This window comes from Cervus elaphus, chromosome 32 (assembly GCF_910594005.1).
Source record: "Cervus elaphus chromosome 32, mCerEla1.1, whole genome shotgun sequence".
In the NCBI taxonomy this organism is placed as follows: domain Eukaryota; kingdom Metazoa; phylum Chordata; class Mammalia; order Artiodactyla; family Cervidae; genus Cervus; species Cervus elaphus.
This window is the reverse complement of record NC_057846.1, coordinates 50,899,961-50,924,537: the sequence shown is the minus strand read 5'-3', so window position 1 is coordinate 50,924,537 and position 24,577 is coordinate 50,899,961. Positions and strand designations below refer to the sequence as shown.

General features: G+C 42.4%; 1 protein-coding gene across 4 annotated transcripts in view; it reads right to left on the bottom strand.

Moving 5' to 3' along the window:
• The window catches only part of ZNF385D (zinc finger protein 385D), a 931,118-nt gene that overhangs the window by 144,639 nt on the left and 761,902 nt on the right, over positions 1-24,577 (bottom strand). For all 4 annotated transcript variants that reach the window (XM_043893475.1, XM_043893476.1, XM_043893478.1 and 1 more), the window contains one exon: positions 718-828. In XM_043893475.1, coding sequence (XP_043749410.1) covers positions 718-828 — 111 coding nt within the window. The remainder of the gene's footprint in view (positions 1-717; positions 829-24,577) is intronic.

Below are 24,577 nucleotides of genomic sequence, written 5' to 3'. Positions count from 1 at the left end.
CACACCAGGGCAGGCTGAGGAGTGGCAGTAGTTTCCATATGGGCTGCAAGCCAAATTAGCTTCTGTGTTGAATCCAGAGTCAACCTTGACTCTTAGAAAAGGTATAAAAGATGCACCTCTCTCTCTGTGAATAACATGCGAAGGGTCAGGTCTGCATTATCTCCCTCCTGCCATGTTTCCTCCTAACTTCTACTCATTAGGGGCTGGGCTCCTTTGAGGTCTTTAGAATCGCCTGTTAAAATGCTAGTCCTTCTAGGTCGGGGACTGGAGATCTGTAACACAAAAACAGTTAAAGGCACCAGAGCCGACCTGGAATTAAGCGTCATCAAAGCAGGAGAAGAGAATTCACAACGTCAAAACCATGGCCTTGAAATATCACCTGGGACCTACCTTATTTCAGAGACGTTATTCATTGAAAATCTCATTAGTCCTAAATTTTGACTGTTCCCCAAAAACAAGTGTGTTATCTAAATTTGGCGTTCCTGGGAGACTAAAAAATACCATTAAAGCACAAGTGCAGTTTGCTTAGGTGTGATTTTTCTATAGAAAATGACCAAACATAATATAACAAACTCCAAAATTAAAGCACATCAGGAGTTAAAATGTTATCCTTGAATTTTGACATCAATCACTGGAGAAAAATGTTTCAGAAATCTCTTCTGCAAGGTTAGAACAGCAAACTGCATTTTTTCAGTGAATACTAAACGGTAAACTTACATCAGAATTAAATCTCAACTGGCAAATGTTGCACGAAATGATCTGCTTTCTTCGATGAGGAAGAGGAACCCCGAAAGTATGATTTATTACAGCTTTCTGAATCGGGTCCATCTGTAATGACAAAAAAAATACAACAAATGGAAATAAAGCTTGTCAGTTCCATTGGAATGTTGCCTGTTTCATTAAAGAACCAATCTGGATAGCTTCAATCTACTGCTTGCACTAGAAAGAACATTTTTATTCTAAGAAACGGCATTTCCACTTTCTTAGAAAATAGACAACAATGAGTCGGAAGCACAGTGTGATAAAGAAATGATAAATGTACCCATTAGAGTCTGCATGCTAACCGCTTCTCTCATTGAGGATCCACAATGGTCCCAGTTTGATAACCCTCCTATATAATTAAAGATTTATCAAAACTCAAGTTATCGTGACTGTGTGAAATCTTACACAGCATTGAGTCTGTACCATTGCCTCAAATGGACTTCAAAATAGACGAAAATGGATAATTAACCTTCTGCTATGTTTGGTATCTTTTCTGCCTAAAGAATCTAGCATGGGTTTCCCCTGCTATCTGAAAGGAGAAGCCACTACCTTTAGCACCCATCTTGCTAACGGCTGCAAAATGCAAATGGAGATAAAGCACAGAGGTTCAGAGATACAGCGCAAAGCCTTGGTGGCTGGCCGCTGAGACGCTGCGCGTGCTTCCCTGGAGAAAGAGCTGGCAACACCAACCTGCTGATCAGGGTCTGTGCCGCCTCAATAAGGGCTGTTGCAAAAACAAAGCTGGACACCATTTCCACCATTTGTCCTTCTTTTTTTTTTTTTGTAAATCTTCTTCGGATTTGCTTTGGTTAGTGAAAACAGGTACTAATACAGGTCTTTGGTCAAAGCGAAGTGATAAAAGACAAACTTTGAAAAATCAAGGGTTAGTTGCACACAAATTCTGCTTTCTAAGAACTCAAAAATGTGGAACTATGGGTTCTTTCCACAATCACTGACTGATCACCAAACACATACTGCTCTCCTATGGGCTCATACTTGGAGGTCAGAGAGTTTGGTCCAGATGTCAGTTCTTTCTCTGCATCCCACTCCCAGGACAGGACACGGGACACCCAAGCATGATGGTAGCAATCCAACGCTGGTAAAATGGAATGTCACCAAGGTTTGTTTCAGGGTCCTCATCCACGGTTCCCAAATGTTAGAATCAAACTTTGATTGTCTTCTTAAAACTTGCGCAATCTCTGTGCTCTTTTGCATGTATCTCTTAAGCTTGTGATGAAGTTTAGTCATAATAATTCTTGAAATCACTTAGCGCAGTACAGTGCCAGGCACATTGAAAGTCAATAAATCTTGGCTATTATAGTTTCTCTTTTGTGTATATGTATGTGATGATTAGGGTAACAGGAGCCTCATATTCCTACAGTCCTTGTTGGCACTTTCTGTCTCTCACATATCCAAAAAACATTCCAAAATGATTTCAATGTCATACACCAGCCACTGATTCTGCTGAATGCTTGCAGACTTTGGAACTGTTAACTCTCATTCGATACAAAGTTCTTCTGAGAGTCTTCACCATGGTCTGAGTCAGTTCAGACAAGATTTGATACACACAACAGCTCAGAATAAGTCTGTGAAAGATGCTCTATGTGCTTCTGTGATACATCACAGTTCACTAATTAGCCTAAACCAGTCACTGATAAATTCTACCTCCTTTTGTGTATTTCAAGTCATCAGTACCAGTTAACTCATAGACTCTTTCCACCAGTAGGTAGGATAAAGGTTTTCTCTATTCACAACTTCTATAATGTTGTCTAGACACTCATAATGCACTGTTCTAAATAATAACAATAATAGCACCAACAAAGAAATGACAGTGCTCAGTATTTTATTAAGTGCCCCTAGGTGCTAAGCACTAGGCTGGATGGTCTTTATATTAAACAGCTGTGATCAAGAAGAACTCATGGGTTCTCATTTTTAGCGTCCATCACCACTTTACATTTTTCCTGATGTTCATCCCAGATTTTGGATGAAGCTCAGCTGTCCCACAATTTTTCTGGTCACTTCCAGGATTTAACAAATTCTAGGATCCCCTCCCCAACTAGTGAATTATACCATACATTCTTTTCAACGAGTTTTAATTTTAATTTAAATACAATAAAGCTCACTAATGTTAAATTTACAGTTTGATGAGATTTGACAAATAGATACAGTCTTAATAATTACCTCATAGAACATTTCCATTACCCATAAAGTTTCCTTTTGAGATCAATTCATGCCTCCCACCCCACCTGGTGAAATCACTGCTCTGCCTTCTCTAACTATATTTTTTCCTTTCCTCAAAGTTCATACAAACAGAGTCATACACCATATGATCTTCCGTGTCTGGCATCTTTCAGTCAGCATGATGTTTTTAAGATTCACCCATGTTGTTGCATGCATTGGTAACATTCCTTTTTACTGCTGAGTAATGGAGATCAGTCCTGGGTGTTCATTGGAAGGACTGATGTTGAAGCTGAAACTCCAATACTTTGGCCACCTGATGTGAAGAGCTGACTCATTTGAAAAGATCCTGATGATGGGAAAGATTGAAGGTGGGAGGAGAAAGGGACGACAGAGGATGAGATGGTTGGATAGCATCACCGACTCAATGGACATGGGTTTGGGTGGACTCCGGGAGTTGGTGATAGACAGGGAGGCCTGGCATGCTGCGGTTCGTGGGGTCACAAAGAGTCGGACACGACTGAGCGACTGAACGGAACTGAACTGAGCAGCACTTTGTATGGGTGAACCCAGTGTGTGCTTCACTGGTGGCTCAGACTTTAAAGAATTCGCCTGCCATGCAGGAGACCAGGTTCAATCCCTGGGTCTGGTAGATCCCTCTAGAGAAGGGAATGGCAACCCACTCCAGAATTCACGCCTGGAGAATCCCATGGGCAGAGAAGCCTGGCAGGCTCTGGTCCATGCGGTCACAGAGTTGGACATGACTGAGTGACTGACTTTCACTTTCACTCTAATGTGTTTATCCACACATTAGCTGATGAATGAATTGTTTCCAGTAAATTCTATAAGTTTTTCAAATATTAATACATGACCCAAGCTCATTTCTAATTTCAGTTCTGCATCTGAATCCAAACATTAAAAATTAACATAAAGTTACAGGTTACTTTTCTTAGTTTGAACCTAGAGTACTCATCTGAAAGGTCATAGGGCATGGTACAGGATTCTTCTCTACATACACCGCCCTGTCTCCCACCCCAGTTAAGTCAAAACTTTCCTAAGACCCACCTCACCCCTGTTTCCTCAGAACCGAAGTGGACCATGGGCAGAACCTGAGAGCCAGCAGCCACAGGGCTGAGTGAGGGCAGGATACTTCAGAGTCCGCCTCCTGCCTCCCCGAGTCCCTCTGACACCGCTCACAACTGCCATCACAATGCTTCTGTGACAACAGAGAGCTTTGGGGACAGCTTCCTTTCTGCCCAACAACTAAGGAGAAGTAAAAAGCTGAAAGAGGTGCCAATTTAGAGGCAGCTGCCTCACCATTTCTGTTGCATCTGTTCCATCTGCACAAACAGGGTCCATTTCTCTTAGGGATCAGGTGAATTACACCTATACTCTATTCAGGAATACTGACGCCCCTTTATAATGACACTGTGAAATAAAAATTAATGACATATTTATATTAAAGATGCTCTCTGAAAATACATAGTTTTAAGTTTATCATATTTTGAGAGTAGCTTTTTATTTTTGTCTTTCAGTAATGTTGGTCACTTTCGCTCACTGCATTCAATCCAAATCAGCGTAGGAGGTATTTTAGAAGCAGACACTTTAGGCAAATGTGGCATATTCTCTAGATTTAATTCTTTTTTTTTTTTGAACTGAATATTGTTCTGATCACTATAGCTATAAAATCAAACTTTAAAATGCAAAGTTTAAAATGTGTTCTTCTTCAAAGGCAACCTTATTTTCCAATATAGATTAAAAAAAAAACAACACTGAATTATCCTTTAATGATGAAATCAACAACTATAGTTACACCACCACGAGTAATTCTCTATTATTATTTCAGGAACCTAGTACAACAAAATGACAAAAGTTTAATGCCTTCAGTAATGAACATAAGTCACACTCACCTCTTTAATAGATACATCTACAAATATATGGAAAACCATTTACAACAAGGAATTTAAAAGGGCTAAATCTAAGTAATTTCTGCTGTTAAACAGGTAACTAAGTGATACCACGTGGTCTATGGTGGCAAAGGAAATGGCAACCCACTCCAGTATTCTTTCCTGGAGAACCCCATGGACACAGGAGCCTGGCGGGCTACCGTCCGTGGGTCACTGAGAGTCAGACTCGACTCAGCGACTGAGCGCAACACATGGTGAATAACTAAACGTGCGCCTGCGGCCACTCGGGGACGCGTACAGCCACTTGGTTCATTTTGCCCAAACACACCACCATTGAGCACTGAGGATCCCAGGGACAGAGGGGTCTGGAGGGCTACAGTCCACGGGATCCAGAGTCAGACAGGCTGAGGACGGCACACAGGCTGTGGATGCAAACTCAGACGCGCGGCAATCAAACGCTCTGCGCAACAAGAGAGTCACGTGTGCCGGTTCTCTCTCTGAACCAACAGGTCTGATCTGTCAAAACAATCATGCTTTACTGTGTGTATGTGTATCATCACTAGGGATCTGTCTACAAAGTCAGTCTCAAGAAATGCAATGTGTGCAGGGGAGAAAAAAGAAGAAATAGGAAAAAAGGAGAAGTAAGAATAAGAAATAAGAAAGGTCAGATACGTTGCAGGAAACCTGGGCACCATAGCCTGGGCATTCACAGTGCACATCTAACAAATTCTCTGCGATGTCCCACAAAACAAATTATCTGCTTTAAGTAACTATTTCTAAAATAATATAACCAAAGCTTTTGTTTGTTTTTAAATTTAGCATCTTTGTTCAACACACACAGTTTAAAAAATGTGATCCTGTAAAATAAAACTTATATGAATATGAATATAATGTAAGCTTTTGTGCAAAAGTAAAGTCATTAAACTAAAAATGTAATACCCAGAAATCACAGTTGGACATTTCACTGAACCCATGCAGCCCTGAGTTAAAAACTAAAAAGAAATGGTAAAAGCTACATGGTATTTTAAGATATATTTATATAATACCTAAAGTGGGATATTTTGAAAGCTAACATTTTCCAAATACATTATCCAACATTCCCCAAGCCAACACACAAAAGTGAAGAATGATACACCAGCTATTGATATGCTCACCCCAACTCTAGAGTAAAATTCAATTTCAAACTCAGCCTAAGGCCTTATTTAAAGCCAAATGAATATGTTTTCCTTCATTTCAGGTTTAAGGATCTTTGCATTTCTTTCCCAGGCCTTGCTTTTCCCTCGTCTCCCCTCTGGGCTTTCTGCTAAATTGATTTGTAGATGAGTGACTAGGGCCAGCCTCAGGTAAGTCAGCTGAGGTTCCCTTCCCAATTCCCTTTTCTAGGGTGCTGCTGCGTTTTCAGAGAGGATGGATGGGGCTTAAACCTAACTTTACCTTTCCTGCTCCAAGAGACCTCCTCTCTCTCTGTACCTATCAGTACTGTGGCTTTGGTTTTCATACCAAAGAGTAAGAATTTAAATGCCAGGATGTTTAGAAATCTAGAAATACAAAGGCTGCCTCTTCCAGCTGGTGTTTCTAGGTGACAGTGACCTGTGACATTCAGGCTAAGGTCACACTTGCTGGCCCTCACGGCGTATCTGTGCTTGTAAGCATTGCTTCTAGCCTAGCACCCTACCGAGGAGCTCTCATTGCCCACGGCCTAACATCACAGAAGTGGTAAGAAGCACAGCTTCCCACTCTGGCCCCCCCATCCAGCACCACAATAAAGCTTTGTGATATCCACTGTCCTGGAGTCTGTGACCCTGTAACATAAAGTGGCGCCACCGACTCGATGGACGTGAGTTTGAGCAGGCTCCAGGAGGTGGTGATGGACAGGGAGGCCTGGCGTGCTGCAGCCCACGGGGTCGCAGCGAGTTGGACACGACTGAGCGACTGAACCAAACTGAATATTAAGTGACACACAGTTTATCCCGTCGACTATGAACTAGTGAACTGTGTGTTTATATGACTCATACGTGTGTGTGTTCGTTGCTTAGTGGTGTCTGACTCTGTGACCCTATGGACTCTAGCCCACCAGGCTCCTCTGTCCATGAGATTCTCCAGGCAAGAATACTGGAGTGGGTTGCCATTTCCTTCTCCATTATATGACTTACACATTATTAAAAATTATAATAATTGCGTCTCTTCAACAAATTTTTCCATTTGAGAAAACTTGCAACTTTTGCCCTCTTGTAAAAACAGACACATAATTTCCATACCCAAAAAGTGCATGCGTCTTAAATGTATCATTAGTTGCCTTTTTGCAAACATGTGCCTGCTCCCATGGTATCCCCATTCCTATCAAGGACTTCAGCATTCCCCCTTATTCTGAGGTTTAGGTAGGCAGGGAATTTGACAGGAACACCAATCACCCAAGACCAAGACACAGCTCTGAGAAGGGCTGGAGGGAGGCTGCCTGTGAAGTCTCCTGGTTTCTCTGCTTTTGCCCAACAGCAAAGGACACGTGTGAGCTCACTTCACAGATGCATTCATTCAACTAGAGGTAAGCTTTTTCCGTCGTGCTCACTAATCAGGTCAAGCTCAAGTCTGCTAATTTGATACATTTAAGTAGGAAATTAAGGATACATTAAGCAGGCACAAGGGCACAATCAATTTTTCAATGCACCCAGCTTTCTTTTACCCTCGAGTCTTCTGCACACGCCTCTTCCTCTGCCTTGAAAACCCTTTCCCCACACCTTCTGCTTCATCTTCCCCTGACTAATGCCCACCTACTTCTCGGGACTCCAGATAGAACCCATCTCTTCTACCAGAATTCTCAGCGGACCTCCTTCAGAGAGGCCAGGTCCCCAACTCATCCTTCAGGCCACTCCACTGCCCCATCTGAAGCCCTCTCTCATCTCGTGTCTCACCCAAAAGGGGGAGAGCCAAGGCGGGCTGCATCCCTGTGCTCTTTGCACCTGGGAATTAACGGGGTGCCTCCCACCTGGGCCCGGGCCCACCACACGGCTGCTGAGTTGCTGAAACACAAATTGAATATTATTGAAGCCTGATATCAAAACTTAACATCAGTCTTGGAATGGTGTTAACCGCAGCAGTGAGAAAACCTGGGTTCACAAGGGAACCTTATGCATGAGGAGTGAGGAGAGTTTATCAGAGGTGAAAGCATGTGGATTAATGACCCCGTGATACATACAGCAGGGGTAGAGACGCTCCGAGCAGAGTCTGCAGCTGGCAGCCGCCACGCAGGACTCAGTACATTCACTTATGAACTCGTTTCTAGACACAGGTTCATTTAAGCACTGAAGCAATGGGTCACTGGTTCTCTTCATACTTTACATGCCAACGTCAGGCCATTTCCCCACCGGGGATCTTCCCAGGCAGAGGCTAACAGACACACAGTTCTGCTCAGCTCAGGAGAAGCTGATTCTGCTCAGAAAACCAGTGCTTGAACTTAAATGTGCCAAGCCATTTGGATGCTCTCCAAGTACTCAGGACATGTCCAAATGGAAGAGACCTTTCAGTAGCTTTCTGCCATGGCTATTTTCCCTAATGTTCTCCGAGCAGACTAATAATGTGAAATAGAGAGTTCAAAGTAAAGCATGATGAGCTTGAAGGGGTCGTAAGATATTATTTTTCTTGGAATCATTTATGTGCTCCGGCAAATTGCATCAACCAATGTATCATGGCTCTGTCGTGCAATTCCCACAGGTAGCTGCACTCTGAGATTTTTTTCCTTTTTTTTAATTAAAAAAATATTGACATATTTGATTCATGACACTATTAGTTTCAGGCATACAGCAAAGTGAGTCAGTCACACACACACACATACACATACGTATATTCTTACTAAGATTCTCTCTCATTACAGGTTATGATGAAACACTGAGTCTAATTCCCTGTGCCGTAGAGTAGTCTGCTGTTCATCTAGTCCAGGTCTAGCAGTGGGTATCTCTGCTCATCCCGAATCCGTCGGTTTATCCCTCCAGCCTCCTTCCCCTTGGGGAACAGCAAGTTTGTTCCCTTTGTCTGTGGGTCTATTGCTGTTTTGCAGATCAGTTCATTATTGTATGTAACATATATAATTTTACAGATTATTTTACTTTATAGATTATTACAAGATATTGAGTATAGTTCCTTGATTTTTAATTGAGTTTGTGGCAGTATTACTGACACATGTCTCGTCATGGAAGTTTAAACCTGTTCATCTTTAAAAACCATCTGTATGTGGTATTTTCAGTGAGTTGGGTAAGGGCTACGTGTCACCCATGTTCTCATCCCCTATGGTTCTCATTTGTTTTCCTGGAACCCAGTGGAGATTAATATATATTTAAATCTTATTGACATATCTCCTCTATAATGAGAAAATGTATATAAAGAGAGAAGAAAATAATCAGAGGAAAAAATGGAAGAAAAGAAAGTGATTTCCTTCTATAGATGGGCCTGCTTTTTCTGCAATGGGAAATTTTTTGTCAGACCAAAAGAATATTAAGTGTCTTTAAAAGGGAAGACTGCTGACTGATCACACTAATATCACCCTGTGGGGAAGACTCCAGTCCTTAATTTGGACAATTCAGACACCCTGTTATCAGCAATACAGGGACAGAATCTGACTCAAGTGCTTTTATTGGAATCCTGTTTCTGATGGACTTAAATGGCAAAACCTCTTTGGAAGACAATGCATGCCTATGGGGCTGCCTGAGCCAGAAGTCACGTTATCCAAGGTTCAATAGGCCTGTCTCTGAATAAGGTCTAAGTAATAAAATCTAACAACTCTAGAGCTGGGACTCCATTTACAAAGAACACCCCAGAGAGTTAGTGTTGTGGATTGGGCTGGAGGATAAATTTCAGAAATTCATTAAACTACCAGCTGCACCAGAAGTTCACAATCACATCTGGCTTCTCTGCAGGTCACTGAAATGCGGGTCGGGTGTTGGAATCTGAAGTGAAAAGACAGAGAGGACAGAACATTTTTGTATACAAATCATGGGTGTCTGAATGAAAGGTTTTCCCCTCTTAATCTGAAATTATGTCCTTGCTACTTTTGTTAAATTCTTTTCAAAATCATAATGCTATCAGATGGATGGATGGATGGATGGATGGACAGATGTAGGTATGGATGGAAAGATGGCTGTGTGGATGGACAGATGGGTGGATGGGAGGATGGTTGGATGGATGGATGGAAAGATGTAGTATGGATGGATGGAAACAATTACAACAACAAGGCATGATATTGATTGACCTTTTAATCCTTCCTTTCAAATATTTTAACCATACGTTAATTTCCTAGTGTTGCTGTAAAAAGGGACCAGCAGCTTACATCAACAGAAATTCATTACCTCATAGTCTTGGAGGTTAGAAGCTCAAAATCAAGATGCTGGCAAACCATACTTACGTCCTCTGAAGTCTGTAAGGAGAATTCCTCCCAGCTCTCCCTAGCTTCTGGTGTCTTGCCAGCAATCCTTGGCAACCCTTAGCCTATAGTCGCATCCCTCTAATTCTCCATCTTCACATCCCATTCTTCCTGAGTGTGTCTCTGTGTCCAAATTTCTCCTTATTATCAGAGTACCAGCCATATGTGATTAGGGACCACTCTTGTGAACTCATTTGAAATTGATTATCTCTGTAAAGTGACTATTTCCAAATAAGGTCACACTCTAATGTACTGGGAGTTAGGATTATAACAAACTTTGGGGGGTGGGGTACAAGAGTCAACCCAAAACACACTGAATAGGCAACATAAAAGTCCACAAACTGGACATCCTTGGTGGCACGGTGGGTGAGAACACATCTGCCAATGCAGGCAACGTGGGTTGCATCCCTGCTCCGGGCAGATTTCACTTGCCACGGAGCAACTGAGCCCCGGCGCCCCAGCTACTGAGCCTGCGCCCCAGAGCCTGCGCCCCGCAGACAAGCCTCAGCGAGACGCGTGCGCACCGCGACTGGAGACCTGCCCTCCAGCCACCGCGCCGAGAGAGCGCCTGCTCAAAGCAACGAAGATCCGGTGCAGCCAAAAATAAAGAAACCCATCTTAAAAAGGGACTTGGTGGAAAACACAATTTAAAAGATCTACAAACCACTGTGAAATTTTACTCAGGCACTAATTCTACGACTTCTTGATTAAAGGGAAAATCAAAATCTATTTTCTTGGCTAGTGTCTAAAAGGAAAAGTTGGAACAGTCAATGGATCACTGAGACCATTTCTTGTCTGCCTTCTATGGTTTATGATCAATTTTAGCTTCAAAGAGTCTTGTGATCCCCAAGAACCTAGAAAGAAGAAATACATTTCAGAAACTGAAATATACATAGAGACGAGGCTGACAGAATTGAAAGAAGCATGTCCAGGGGGCCTACAAATGATTTAGGGCATCCCCACAGCTCAGCTGCAAAGAATCCGCCTGCAACACAGGAGACTCTGATTCCTGGGTCGGGAAGATCCGCTGGAGAAGGGATAGGCCGCTCACTCCAGTATTCCTGGGCTTCCCTGGTGGGTCAACTCCTGAAGAATCTGCCTACAACACGGGAGACCTGGGTTCGATTCCTGGGTCGGGAAGATCCCCTGGAGACGGGAAAGGCTACCCACTCCAGTATTCTGGCCTGGAGAATTCCCTGGACTGTATGTAGTCCATGGGGTTGCAAAGAGTTGGACAAGACTGAGCGACTTTCACTATACTATATGTACTACAAATGATTTAGATGAGGTAATTTGAAAATGTCACAAAATGAAAGTTATAAAGGCTATAGAAAAATTAAACAATGGAACATTGATATGAGCTATGTGAGCAACTATCCTGATTTTAAATGTTTGGTTAAAGTAGAAAAGACATAAATTTGGGGGTACATGTTTTACAATGTCCCTTTTCTTCTTGCTTTTCTACTTGTTTCCTTTTGTAAATCAATCTTTAATGACTTTAAGAATGCATAATGGTGTGTGGGGTGGTTCTTTTTAAACAAATCCCATTTCCATAAGTAATTTATATGATCTCTTCTAGCATGAAAATCCCAAGATAACACATTATAAATGGAATTAAGCACATGAGAATATCCTTACTTCTCTTTATTTTTGCTTAAAATGCAAATATGTCTGTGCATATGTTTTGTGTGTGTATACACAAGCATACATATTGTTTATGCACCAATTCATGTACCAGTTGGTACAGTCCCTACATGAAATCTCTCACTGTTTTGAATTTGGCAGGCCTCAATTTCTTCTGTTCTGTGTTTGGGCTAGACTTGATACTTCCTTGAATTATTCTGCTCCTTGCACTGAAATGCTCCCTCAGTAATTTACACACACGTTTCCCCCATCCCCTATAGGTGGCCCATATGCTTATTTTTATTAGCCAGCGATGTGGAACTCACGCCATCAGAGGCATTTTGTGTTGGCAAGCACTGCCTCCACGAACTAACCCGGGTCGTGTCTTTGGATTGATTCCCATTCCTTCTGGCCTCCGATATTCTGCTCCAGTGATACAGATTTACTGGCAAGTTCTTGCATAATCTGGCGTGGTTTATTGCCTCCTTATCTTCTGTGGGGTTCTTTCTTTCCTCCAATCTTTATTGCTTACATGTTACATGTGTGATTCTTGCCCGTTCCTCCAAAATGCTCTCTTTCCAAGAGAAGCCCCTCCGGTCTCGTAGCAGACGGAGCCAAATAGCCCTCCTCCCCATTCTCACAACATGCCACACATCCCCACATCCTGTCCTACAGTATTCACCTCCCAGATATTCTGCTTACAGTCCTCCCTTCCCAAGACTGCAAAAGATGTAGTCAGTTTTACTCATCCTTGAAAAACAAGTACCAGAAAACAGAAAATGCTCAGAAAAGGTTTATTGTTGAAATAAGTAATTAAATAAGTAAACGCAGCCACCTCAGCTGCTGTCAATCATTTTAAGGAAAAAAAGTGCCCCAAGACATGATTCTTGGTTGAAGCCACACAGTTCGATTGCATGGAAAATTTGCATTGTCATCTGAAGTTGACTGCATTTGGGAGTCTTGATGTAGATATTCAAAATAAACTTGCATGTTGAAAGAATAAAAAATAATAATCGCTCTTAAAATGCATGACACATATTTAAGGCAACCATTCTCAACCCTGGCAATACAGCAGGAATCATCTGGGGAGCTTGTTAAAAGTATAGATTGAGATCCCAACACAAGGCAAATTAGTTCAAGGCTTAAAAGGCTCCATGGGGGATGTCCAAGAAGTACTGGTCAAAACCTTGGTAACAGAACCAACTTCCCGGCTTCCCTGGTGGCTCTGTTGGGGGTAAAAATCAGCCTGTCAATGCAGAAGTGGCGGCGCTATCCCTGATCCAGAAGATCCCATGCGCCGCAGGGCAACTAAGCCCTGTGCCACAGCTACGGAGCCCACACCCTAGAGCCCTGCTCTGCAACAACAGAAGGCATCATGACGAGCACCCAAGCATCACAACCAGGGAGGAGCCCCGACCACAACCCGGGAGGAGCCCCGATCACAACCCGGGAGGAGCCCCAGGGAGGAGCCCTGACCACAACTGGGGAGGAGCCCTGACCACAACTGGGGAGGAGCCCCAGGAAGGACCCCGATCACAACCAGGGAGGAGCCCCAACCACAACCCGGGAGGAGCCCTGATCACAACTGGGGAGGAGCCCCAATCACAATTTGGGAGGAGCTCTGATCACAACCGGGGAGGAGACCCAACCACAACCCAGGTGGAGCCCCAATCACAATCAGGGAGGAGCCCTGACCACAACTGGGGAGGAGACCCAGGGAGGAACCCCGATCACAACTCGGGAGGAGCCCCAATCACAACTAAGGAGGAGCCCCGATCACAACTGGGAAGGAGCCCCAGGGAGGAGCCCCGATCACAACTGGGGAGGAGCCTCAATCACAACCAAGGAGGAGCCCTGATCACAACCAGGGAGGAGCCACAGGGAGGAGCCCAAATCACAACTAAGGAGGAGCCCTGATCACAACCAGGAAGGAGCCCCGATCACAACCAGGGATGAGCCCCAGGGAGAAGCCCTGATCACAACTGGGGAGGAGCCCCGAGCACAACCGAGGAGGAACCCCGATCACAACCAGCGACGAGCCCCAGGGAGGAGCCTTGATCACAACTGGGGAGGAGCCCTGATGGCAATTAGGGAGGAGCCCTGATGGCAACTAGAGCAAAGCCCAGGTGCAGCAATGGAGACCCAGCACACCAAAGATAAATAGATAAAATTAGAGAAGCAACCTCCTATGATTAAAATATTTCACCAGTTGTTTCCTGGAAACCACTGTCTTCTTTCCCAGAAATAAATAATTTTTAGTCAAAAGAATTCTAAAAAGGGTGTGCTATTATCCTTGTTTTACAGAAGGAAAAACCAAGGAATAGCTAGGATAAACGATTTGCAGCTCCAAGATTTAAACTCCGGTTTATTAAAAACCGATGCTCCTCCTACATATCAAACTGACTCTCAAACATGCGTCAGAGCTCAACAAACTTCCGAAATCAACTTGAAAACTGGGTCTGTATTTAGGGTTCTAGGGAATTGGCAAAAGGCACCAGAAATACACACACGTTATTTTTTTTTTTAAAAGGAGAACTGATAGAGAAAAGTAAGCCAGAACAACCTACAATAAACAAAGGATATTTTAAAGTCTTTCTAACAATTGACTTGCTTGTTAACAAATGACATGGTAGGCTATTTTTAATCCCCAGGGTATTGTTAAAGTATTGTTTCACTTCTCTTTACATCTTTCAGGACCCTGCCTGTTTTCCACTTCCTGACCTTTGTTAAGGACTTAAAGGAACCGCTGTCAAGTTGAACTGTAGTGAAAAGCTTGAATCAGGTATGGTGATAGTTAAGTGGTTGGCAAAGAGGTTCTCAATTGTTCAAGTCACAGAATGATGAAGCTGAGCTGTCCTGTCTGCCCAGAAATCCTTTGGATCAAATCCATCTGAACCAGGTAAAGGTACCCCAGTAAAGTACCCCAGTAAAGTACCCCAGTACCTAAGGACCTCTTTAACACTAAAGGTATAGCTGTGTCTGGTTGTATTTGGGGAATACATGTAACTCCATGGCTGATTCATGTCAATGTATGATAAAACCCACTGAAATGTTGTGAAGTAATTAGCCTCCAACTAATAAAAAAATAAATAAAAAATAAATAAATAAAATAAATAAACACTTAATGGTATCTACCATATAGAAATGCTTGTATAAGCAATAAATGCTGGAGAGGGTGTGGAGAAAAGGGAACCCTCTTACACTGTTGGTGGGAATGCAAACTAGTACAGCCACTATGGAGAACAGTGTGGAGATTCCTTAAAAAACTGGAAATAGAACTGCCATATGACCCAGCAATCCCACTCCTGGGCATACACACGGAGGAAATCAGACCTGAAAGAGACACGTGCACCCCAGTGTTCATCACAGCAGTGTTTATAATTGCCAGGACATGGAAGCAACCTAGATGCCCAGCAGCAGACAAATGGATAAGGAAGCTATGGTACATATACACAATGGAATATTACTCAGCCATTAAAAAGAATTCATTTGAGTCAGTTCTAATGAGATGGATGAAACTGGAGCCCATTATACAGAGTGAAGTAAGCCAGAAAGATAAAGACCAATGCAGTATACTAACGCATATATATGGAATTTAAAAAGATGGTAATGATAACCCAATATGCAAAACAGAAAAAGAGACACAGATGTACAGAACAGACTTTGGGACTCTGTAGGAGAAGGTGAGGGTGGGAGGTTCTGAGAGAACAGCATTGAAACAAGTACACTATCAAGGGTGAAACAGATCACCAGCCCAGGTGGGATGCATGAGACAAGTGCTCGGGGCTGGTGCACTGGGAAGACCCAGAGGGACGGGATGGAGAGGGAGGCAGGAGGGGGGATCGGGATGGGGAACACATGTAGATCCATGGCTGATTCATGTCAATGTATGGCAAAAACCACTACAATATTGTAAAGTAATTAGCTCCAACTAATAACAATGAAAAAAAAAAAAAAAGAATGCTCATATATACTTTTGAAAAACCCCAAATACAATGCCATTGGATGACTGGTGGCTTTCTACATAAACTATGAAAAGTAAAATATAAACTTATGCCTCTCTTTACACAGCTTGAAGGGGCTTGCAAATCTCAGCTGGATTCCCAGGAGCAAGCATGTTGAGAACCTCTGATTTAAGAAGTTATTTTGTTAGCTGGAACGCTAACTAGTACATTTTGTAATTCCCATGCACTTCAAGTCTTCTTCCAGAGGGACTCTCAGAATACTGTGCTATAATTTCTTTTCTATTTTCGTTTATTGTTATCAAATAATGCGCACATGGTAACAAACCAAGGAGTACAAAGAGCTTCAGCCCAGAGATATTAATAAATGCCTGAAATGAAATGTTTATTATTATTATTTTATGCCAATTGATAGCACAGCTCTAAATAACATACTAATGCACTTATAGACACTAGTAAAGATCATACTTGTCTTTCTTTTCATACTCCTCCACAAACATTTTCAAATTTTATTATGTTAAATATTCTACTATTATTTTACAACTATGCATAATATGTTTCCATATTTATGCATGGTTCCATTAACTTGAGTCAGTATTTCAAATCCCCTGCTTGAAGTTACTCTTTTTTGTACATCTTTTCTTCCTTGATTTCAAATTTCCAAATTCTCTCAACTACACATACACTATTAGACATTCAAACTCTTCTAACTGAAATATTTTGTACTCTAACTACTACCCATTTTCCCAGGCTTTATTCAAGGATGAATCTAAAATTTAAAAGCTCAAAAACAGCATTATCATTGTTTTGACATCATCAATATTTTTGTCTACTGATCAGGTAACATGATAGGATTAGGTTATACATTTTCCAAGTAATAATATTATAAAACTTGGCCCATTCAAAGGAGAATGCTTTAGCTTCAAGCAAAGTAGCTTCTACTTTCTTATTACCAATTGCTTAAAATTATTATTTTCAACTGCTACATATATATACTTTTTTATTGTTTTTTTGCTGCCTTTCTTTCCCTATAAAAATGTGTATTTATCTTAATTTAAAAATTTCCTCTTTTCAATCAGTCCTGATGTTTTCAGTCCCACCTGTCTGATGCTTTTTGCTTTATTCAATCAACATGGTATCGGCAAACCCTAATTCCAGACTTTCCCCAAGGTTCTGACTTCATACTTTTCTCTTCTTTCTTTTTCTATGCACTATCTTTCCACCATCTGGCATCTAGAGATGCTTTTTTATCCACACTGACCCAAAACACCTCTATTCTTTTGTGGCTCTCTCTCTCCCTCTTTTTTTATTTCTTTAGCTTCGTTTCAAGGATATCTTCAGAGAAAAGAAGTCATATTTGTACCATGTTTGCTTCATTTTGAAATAAAAACTAGAGGTTTTACCCAAATGTGTTTTAAATAAAAAAATCTGAATAAAAGGAAACTTGGCTCCTAAAAAAAAAATACAGTAGTCCAAAAAATCCTGATATTTGATATCAATAAATTATAGTTTGCAGGCAAAGGGTTATTCTTGGTCATATTTAATCAGAAAATCTATTCCACTTAAAATAACCACCCTTCTAAATAATATTTTAACATCAAGAATATTGATTTAGGATCATGTCACTTGCTATGAAATCTTCAGGAAATCTTAAAGGAAGATGCTTTCCTCCACTTCTTAGACTATGTAATTTCTTTCATCATGAAAATAATATGTGGCAGCAAAAAAAATGACATTTTCATTCTTCCTCTGTTGCTGAATTTATTTGTATTTTAAGTGAACTTTCTAAACTAGTTCTCCAGATATTTCTTGAAAGCAATTTGCATTCAGTAAAGAGTTCTTGGCTAAAAAAAAAAGCAAACATGAGAAGAGCAATCACAATGAAGATAATGTACTAATGCTTAAGATCTCCCCTAATTACCTGGGGTGGAGGGCTGCCTGAGTGGTTTGGGATGGAAATGTTAACTCTTCAGAAAACCCCAGCACATATCAAGTGTCAGGCTCCTAAACTGAATTTCAAGCAATTTCAAAACAATGAACAGGAAAAGACCAGGTACCGCATAACAGGGCCTGGCGAGTGTTCCTGTAACATTTGCTCTTTCTCGTACAAATCCACGGGGGGATACAGCAGAAACAACACAGGGTTCAAACAGGTGATGAAGGGGAGAGGTGAGCCCTGGGAAACGGGGCTGAGAATGGTTCTGAAACAACAAGTATCCTGGAATACAGATCTTGTAGTGGGCGGATTGAATTCACATTCTAGATGGTCACCTACTCATCTTTTGGCCTTAGGAAAGAGCGCTAAGAGGATTAAAAGAGATGATATATGTGAAGCACTTGATCCAGAGGCAGACATGTTCAGGATCCATAGTGATTTTGTAGTTTCCAGATACTCTCATCCTCTAGATATTTATGGGAGAAATAATAACTCCTATGCTCATTCTCCATGGATGATAAGGTAATGGTTGAAACACAGAATCATTTAAAAATATTCTGGATTGATTGTTGAGATGTTAGTTAATATGACAACAAACAGAAAGCAAAGAATTTAAGATAAATTGGGAAGGTTCCTCAGTTTGACAAGACCTTGACCATTTAGGCTTGCAAGGTGTCAAGGACAGGGAAGGACGCCCTGGGAAGGGGCCAGAGATGGTCTCTGGATCGTCACTAGATGTTTGTCAGAAAGATGTGTACTCTAACTCCAGAGGAAGGCAACACAGTGCAAAACAAACAGCTCCAACCTTCAGAAAGGAACTTGGAATAGTTAGAAAAACATACATAAATTTTAGCTCAAATCAGCAAGTGTGAAAATAAACACCTGAGCAAAGTGTCAGAGGAGAGGAGATCTTTACTGGTGTGGAATATCCCGGAAGGCTTCACATGAACGACCCCATGTATGCTCAACAAGTAGGAATTATTTAGATGGAAATGACAAGCATAAGAGAAACAACCCATGTGAAGGTATAAAAGAATGTGATGCTGTCAGTAAACATTTAAAATGTAGGTGTGAAAGGAGAACAGTGTGAGTGGAAGACGTGAAAAGAGCGAGGGAAATTGGGGCACATGCACGCCAAGTGTGCCGGGCTGATGAGCCTGTACTTTCGTCCTTGCAGCAATGTTAGCTACAAGAAAACATCTAACTCTAAATGATGACGTGCTAGTTGATCAGTCGTGTGTCCAACTCTCTGTGACCCCACGGGTGGTAACCGCCGGCTCCTCTGTCCATGGAATTCTCTAGGCAAGAATACTGGAGTGCATTGCCATTTCCTTCTGCAGGGGACTTCCCAACCCAGGGTTTGAACCCGGGTCTCCTGCATTGCAGGCAGATTCTTTAGACCCACCAGAGAAGCTCTGTCCAGGTTTACTCAGCCATAAAATGAAATGAAATAGTGTCATTTTCAGCAACATGGATGGACCTAGAGATTGTCATACTAAGTGAAATCAGTCAGACAGAGAAAGAGAAATACCATAAGAGAACATTTATACATGGACTTTAAAAAAAATGGTACCACAGAACCTATTTACAAAACAGAAATAGAGTCACAGATGTAGAAAACAAAGCGACGGTAACCAAGCGGGAAGCGGGGAGGACAAACCGAGAGACTGGTATTTACATTCACACCACACTATCGCACAACTGCACGCATCACACACACTAGCAAAGCAATGCTCAGAATTCTCCAAGCCAGGCTTCAACAGTACATGAACCGTGAACTTCCAGATGTTCAAGCTGGAGTTAGAAAAGGCAGAGGAACCGGAGATCAAATTGCCAACATCCACTGGATCATCAAAAAAGCAAGAGAGTTTCAGAAAAACATCTACTTCTGATTCATTGACCACACCAAAGCTTTGATCCACTGTGTGGATCAGAAAAAACTGTGGACAATTCTTCAAGCTATGGGAATACCAGACCACCTTACCTGCCTCCTAAGAAATCTTTATGCAGGTCAAGAAGCAACAGTTAGAATTGGACATGGAACAACAGACTGATTCCAAATTGGGAAAGGAATATGTCAAGGCTGTATATTGTCACCCTGCTTATTTAACTTAGATGCAGAGTACATCATGCAAAATGCTGGGCAGGATGAAGCACAAGCTGGAATCAAGATTGCCAGGAGAAATATCAATAACCTCAGATTTGTAGATGACACCACACTTATGGCAGAAAGTGAAGAAGAACTAAAGAGCCTCTTGATGAAAGTGAAAGAGGAGAGTGAAAAAGTTGGCTTAAAAGTCAGCATTCAACAAACTAACACCATGGCATCCGATCCCATCATTTCATGGCAAACAGACGGGGAAACAATAGAAACAGTGACAGACTTTATTTTCTTGGTCTCCAAAATCACTGCAGATGGTGACTGCAGCCATAAAATTAAAAGACGCTTACTCCTTAGAAGAAAAGCTATGACCAACCCAGATAGCATATTAAAAGGCAAAGACATTACTCTGCCAACAAGATCTATCTAGTCAAGGCTATGGTTTTCCCAGTAGTCATGCATGGATGTGAGAGTTGGACTATAAAGAAACCTGAGTGCCAAAGAATTGATGCTTTTGAACAGTGGTGTTGGAGAAGACTCTTGAGAGTCCCCTGGACTGCAAGCAGATCCAACCAGTCCATCCTCAAGGAGATCAACCCTGGGTGTTCATTGGAAGGACTGATGCTGAAGCTGAAACTCCAATACTTTGGCCACCTGATGCGAAGAACTGACTCATTGGAAAAGACCCTGATGCTGGGAAAGATTGAAGGCAGGAGGAGAAGGGGATGACCGAGGATGAGATGGTTGGATGGCATCACCGACTCGATGGACATGAGTTTGTGTAAGCTCCGGGAGTGGATGATGGACAGGGAGGCCTGGTGTGCTGCAGTTCATGGGGTCACAAAGAGTCAGATACGACTGAGCGACTGAATTGAACTGAACTATATATAAAATATATAACTATATATAAAATATATAAAATAGATAACTAAGAACCTATTGGGTAGCACAGGGAACTCTATTCAATACTCCGTAATGCCCTATATAGGAAAAGAATCTAAAAAAGAGTGACTATATGCATATCTGTGTGTGTATATATATATATATATATATATATATAACTGGTTCACTTTGTTGTAAGCAGAAACTAACACAATATTGTAAACCAATGATGCTCCAATAAGTATTCATTTTTATAAAATATATGTAACTATATCTGTATATTTAGAAAGATAATTTAGACAAGAACCTAAAGGTAGAAAATCAGTCTAGAGTCAGGAAGACAGAATAGGGCCTGTTTCAGAAGTCCATCAGAACAGTATCAGTCGTAATTCAGCCTGCAGCAACTGGGAGATTGGGGGGAGGCCTGGGGAGGGTTTGAGGAGAGAGGCTTTAGAGTCAGCATCATCTGTTTGAAATAAAGCCCGACAAAGACTGATGCTGTTCATCTGGGGACTGAATGGACAGTGAGGACACTAAGCATTCCATGTCTACAGGAAAGGTGTGTGTGTAGATACACCTGTGGGTGAGGGAATGTGCACCATTGGGAAGATACGAAACTGTAAGTGGAGTCTAAAATAATGACACAGATGAACTTATTCACAAAACAGAAACCGACTCACAGGCATAGAAGGCAGACTTGCGGATACCTGAGGCAGAAGGTGGTGGGGGAGGGAGAGACTGGGAGGTGGGGATTAACATCACTCCATACATAAAGCAGGGAGCTTCCAGGGCGGCCCAGCCTCCCTCACCGCAGGCAGACCCTCCACTAAGCGAGCTCTCGGGGTCAGTTACAATGGTATATCTGATTCTTTACCAACTGATCTACGGGGTCAGTGACAATGATCTATAAATGCCCTCCCCCTGGAGCCTCTCCCCCCGACCTCCCCTCTCCAGGCCATCACAGCGTGCCAGGCTGAGCTCCCCTGTTACAGAGCAACATCCCTCTAGCGGTCTGTCTCCTGAACGGTTAGAGCCCCTTATCTATTAAGGCTATGATTCCTATGGGCCTCCCTTGTGGCTCAGAGGGTAGAGAATCCGCCTGCTATGCAATGTAGGAGATGCTGGTTGCACAATCCCTGGAGAAGGGAATGACAGCCCACTCCAGTGTGCTCTCCTGGAGAATCCCACGGACAGAGGAGCCTGGCGGGCTACAGTCCACGGGGTCCCAAAGAGTTGGACACCACTGAGCGACTAACACAATCTTTTGTCAGATTTGTGACCTGTCTTTTTGCTGTCTTTATAGGGACTTTTGATGAACAAATGTTCTTAGTTTCAAAGTTATCTGAACTTATTTGATTTAAGTAAAATAAATGTTTTCTTAAAGAAGTTTTGCTGTTCACAGTGAAGTCTCGAATCTATAGGCGGTCAGACTCTGTCTAGTGTGAGGGAGAAATCCAGTTCCGTCCTCTCACACAGAAGGCCGTGGCGGGCCCGGCTCAGTCCCTGCCTTGCCCCTGTTTCTCCCGCTCAGGACAGACACTCCTGCCGGAGTGATGGTCCCCCTGGAAAGTCTCCACCTGCTGCCTGAAGCTTGCCCTCCAGGGGCCATGCCTTACTGTTCTCACCTCCTCAGGCTCTCATTCAGAGAGACCACAGCCATCCACATTTAAAAATCGACACTTCCCCAAATCCATCCAACCCCTCTCCCCGTTCGCTGTGCCCCCTCACCCTCACTCTGTTTGAAGGTGTTACCCCGCCCCCCATTATAACTCAGCGCAGAGCAGACGAAGGGCTCTTTCTGTTTTGTTCACTGCGGGAACCCCGTCACCTGGAAGATGCCGGGCATTCGTCAGCACCCCGACGCACGCTGGCTGAGAGGGTAAATGAGCGCACTGCGCCTTGAGGACAGGTCTGTCCGTGGCACGCGGACTGTCGCTGGTCTGCTTCTTTCTCTCCGGGTGAGGATCACCGTCTCAGTGCGCTGTGTTTGCGTCGTTTGCTGTAAGGTTTGACACGGCATGGTCTCTCCAGGCTCTCCGTCTTTAAGGGTGACTTATTTATTTTTGGTAATTTCCTCTCCTATGTCAATTTTAGATTCACCCCAGTTTTAGAATCCAGAGAAGGCAATGGCACCCCACTCCAGCACTCTTGCCTGGAAAATCCCATGGATGAAGGAGCCTGGTGGGCTGCAGTCCATGGGGTCGCAAAGAGTCAGACACAACTGAGCAACTTCACTTTCACTTTTCACTTTCGTGCATTGGAGAAGGAAATGGCAACCCACTCCAGTGTTCTTGCCTGGAGAATCCCAGGGACAGGGGAGCCTGATGGGCTGCCGTCTATGGGGTCACACAGAGTTGGACACGACTGAAGCGACTTAGCAGCAGCAGTTTTAGAATCACCCATTTGTGTCCGTGAACAAAATCTCATAGCTATTTGATTCACAGTATAGTGACTCTGTAGTTTGATTTGGAAAGAACAGAGAGATTTTTATTATTTCAGATCTTTCTGTCCATAACTGTGATATAGCTCTTATTTATTTAGTTATTCTGTAATGTCCTTTAATAATTTTTTTTAACAATTGTCTCTATAACATCTTGCACTCTTTGATAAATTCTTACTATTCTTACAGACATAAAGTTATTCATATAGTCTTCAGTTAAACTAGGACACTCTTATCTTTAACTAAACATTGACACTATACCTCCTAAAAATTAAATCACAAAACACCATGGGTTTTTTTGAATAAAAGTAAAATTTTGAAAGAAGCTGGTCATTGTAATTCATCAGAAATTTTCCATTTAGCTAAGAGATGATAATCTGAAAAGAAGCAGCTAATTAAAATTACAGAGAAATCTTTAAGAGAAAAAAACACTTTGTTCCTAACTTAGCACTTTTCTCCCACTAAGGAGGCTTATATGACCCATCGACAACAAAATCCACTAGGCTCTCCCTTGCGTTTTACAGCAATTATCATAATATTGTCTTGTGCTGTGATTATCTCTACACTCATCTTTCTTCCTTGCTGGAGGTGCATTGATGGAGACCAGGGACTCTCTCTGGCCTCTGTATGAGCAGGTACAGAGCCTGCCAGGGGCTGACGGCACCATCAGCTTCTGGGCATTCACACTGGGCATCCAAAGGAGACCACAGAGTATACTCGGAGGGACATCTTCAAACGCCAGGGAGAAGCCCTCCCTTCCAGGTCCTCTCTCCCTTCAGATGTTGTGTTCCTATTTCTCCCCTGACTCATCTCTTCTGGCTGCCTTTTAATATCTTTTCCCTCTCCCTTCCCCGGAAAGATCAGCACTCCCGGAGAAATCTCGAGTAACTTTATCAAGAACCTATTCCACATCATCCATTCTCATATCTTCAATTACACCCAAAATTACTAAAACTGAACTTCAACACTGCATTGCATGCACGTTTAAACTGCTGTGTCTTATTGCTAATATCCTATGTATCTGCTACATATCTTATATAAAACCTGTTGTTAGCACAATGTTTTTTAATTTTTATTTGATATTGGAGGACAGTTGATTTACAATGTATAAGTTTCACACATATAGCAAAGTGATTCAGTTACACGTCATCTATTTATTCATTTTCACATTCTTTCCCACTCAGGTTATTGGACAGTAACGAGTGTAGTTACCTGTGCTGTACTGTAGGTCCTTGTGTCTCATTTTATATATAAATGTGCTCAGTCTTGTCTTACTCTGCAACCCTGTGGACCACAGCCCACCAGGCTCCTCTGTCCATGGGATTCTCCAGGCAAGAATATTGGAGTGGATTGCCATTTGCTCCTCCAGGGGATCT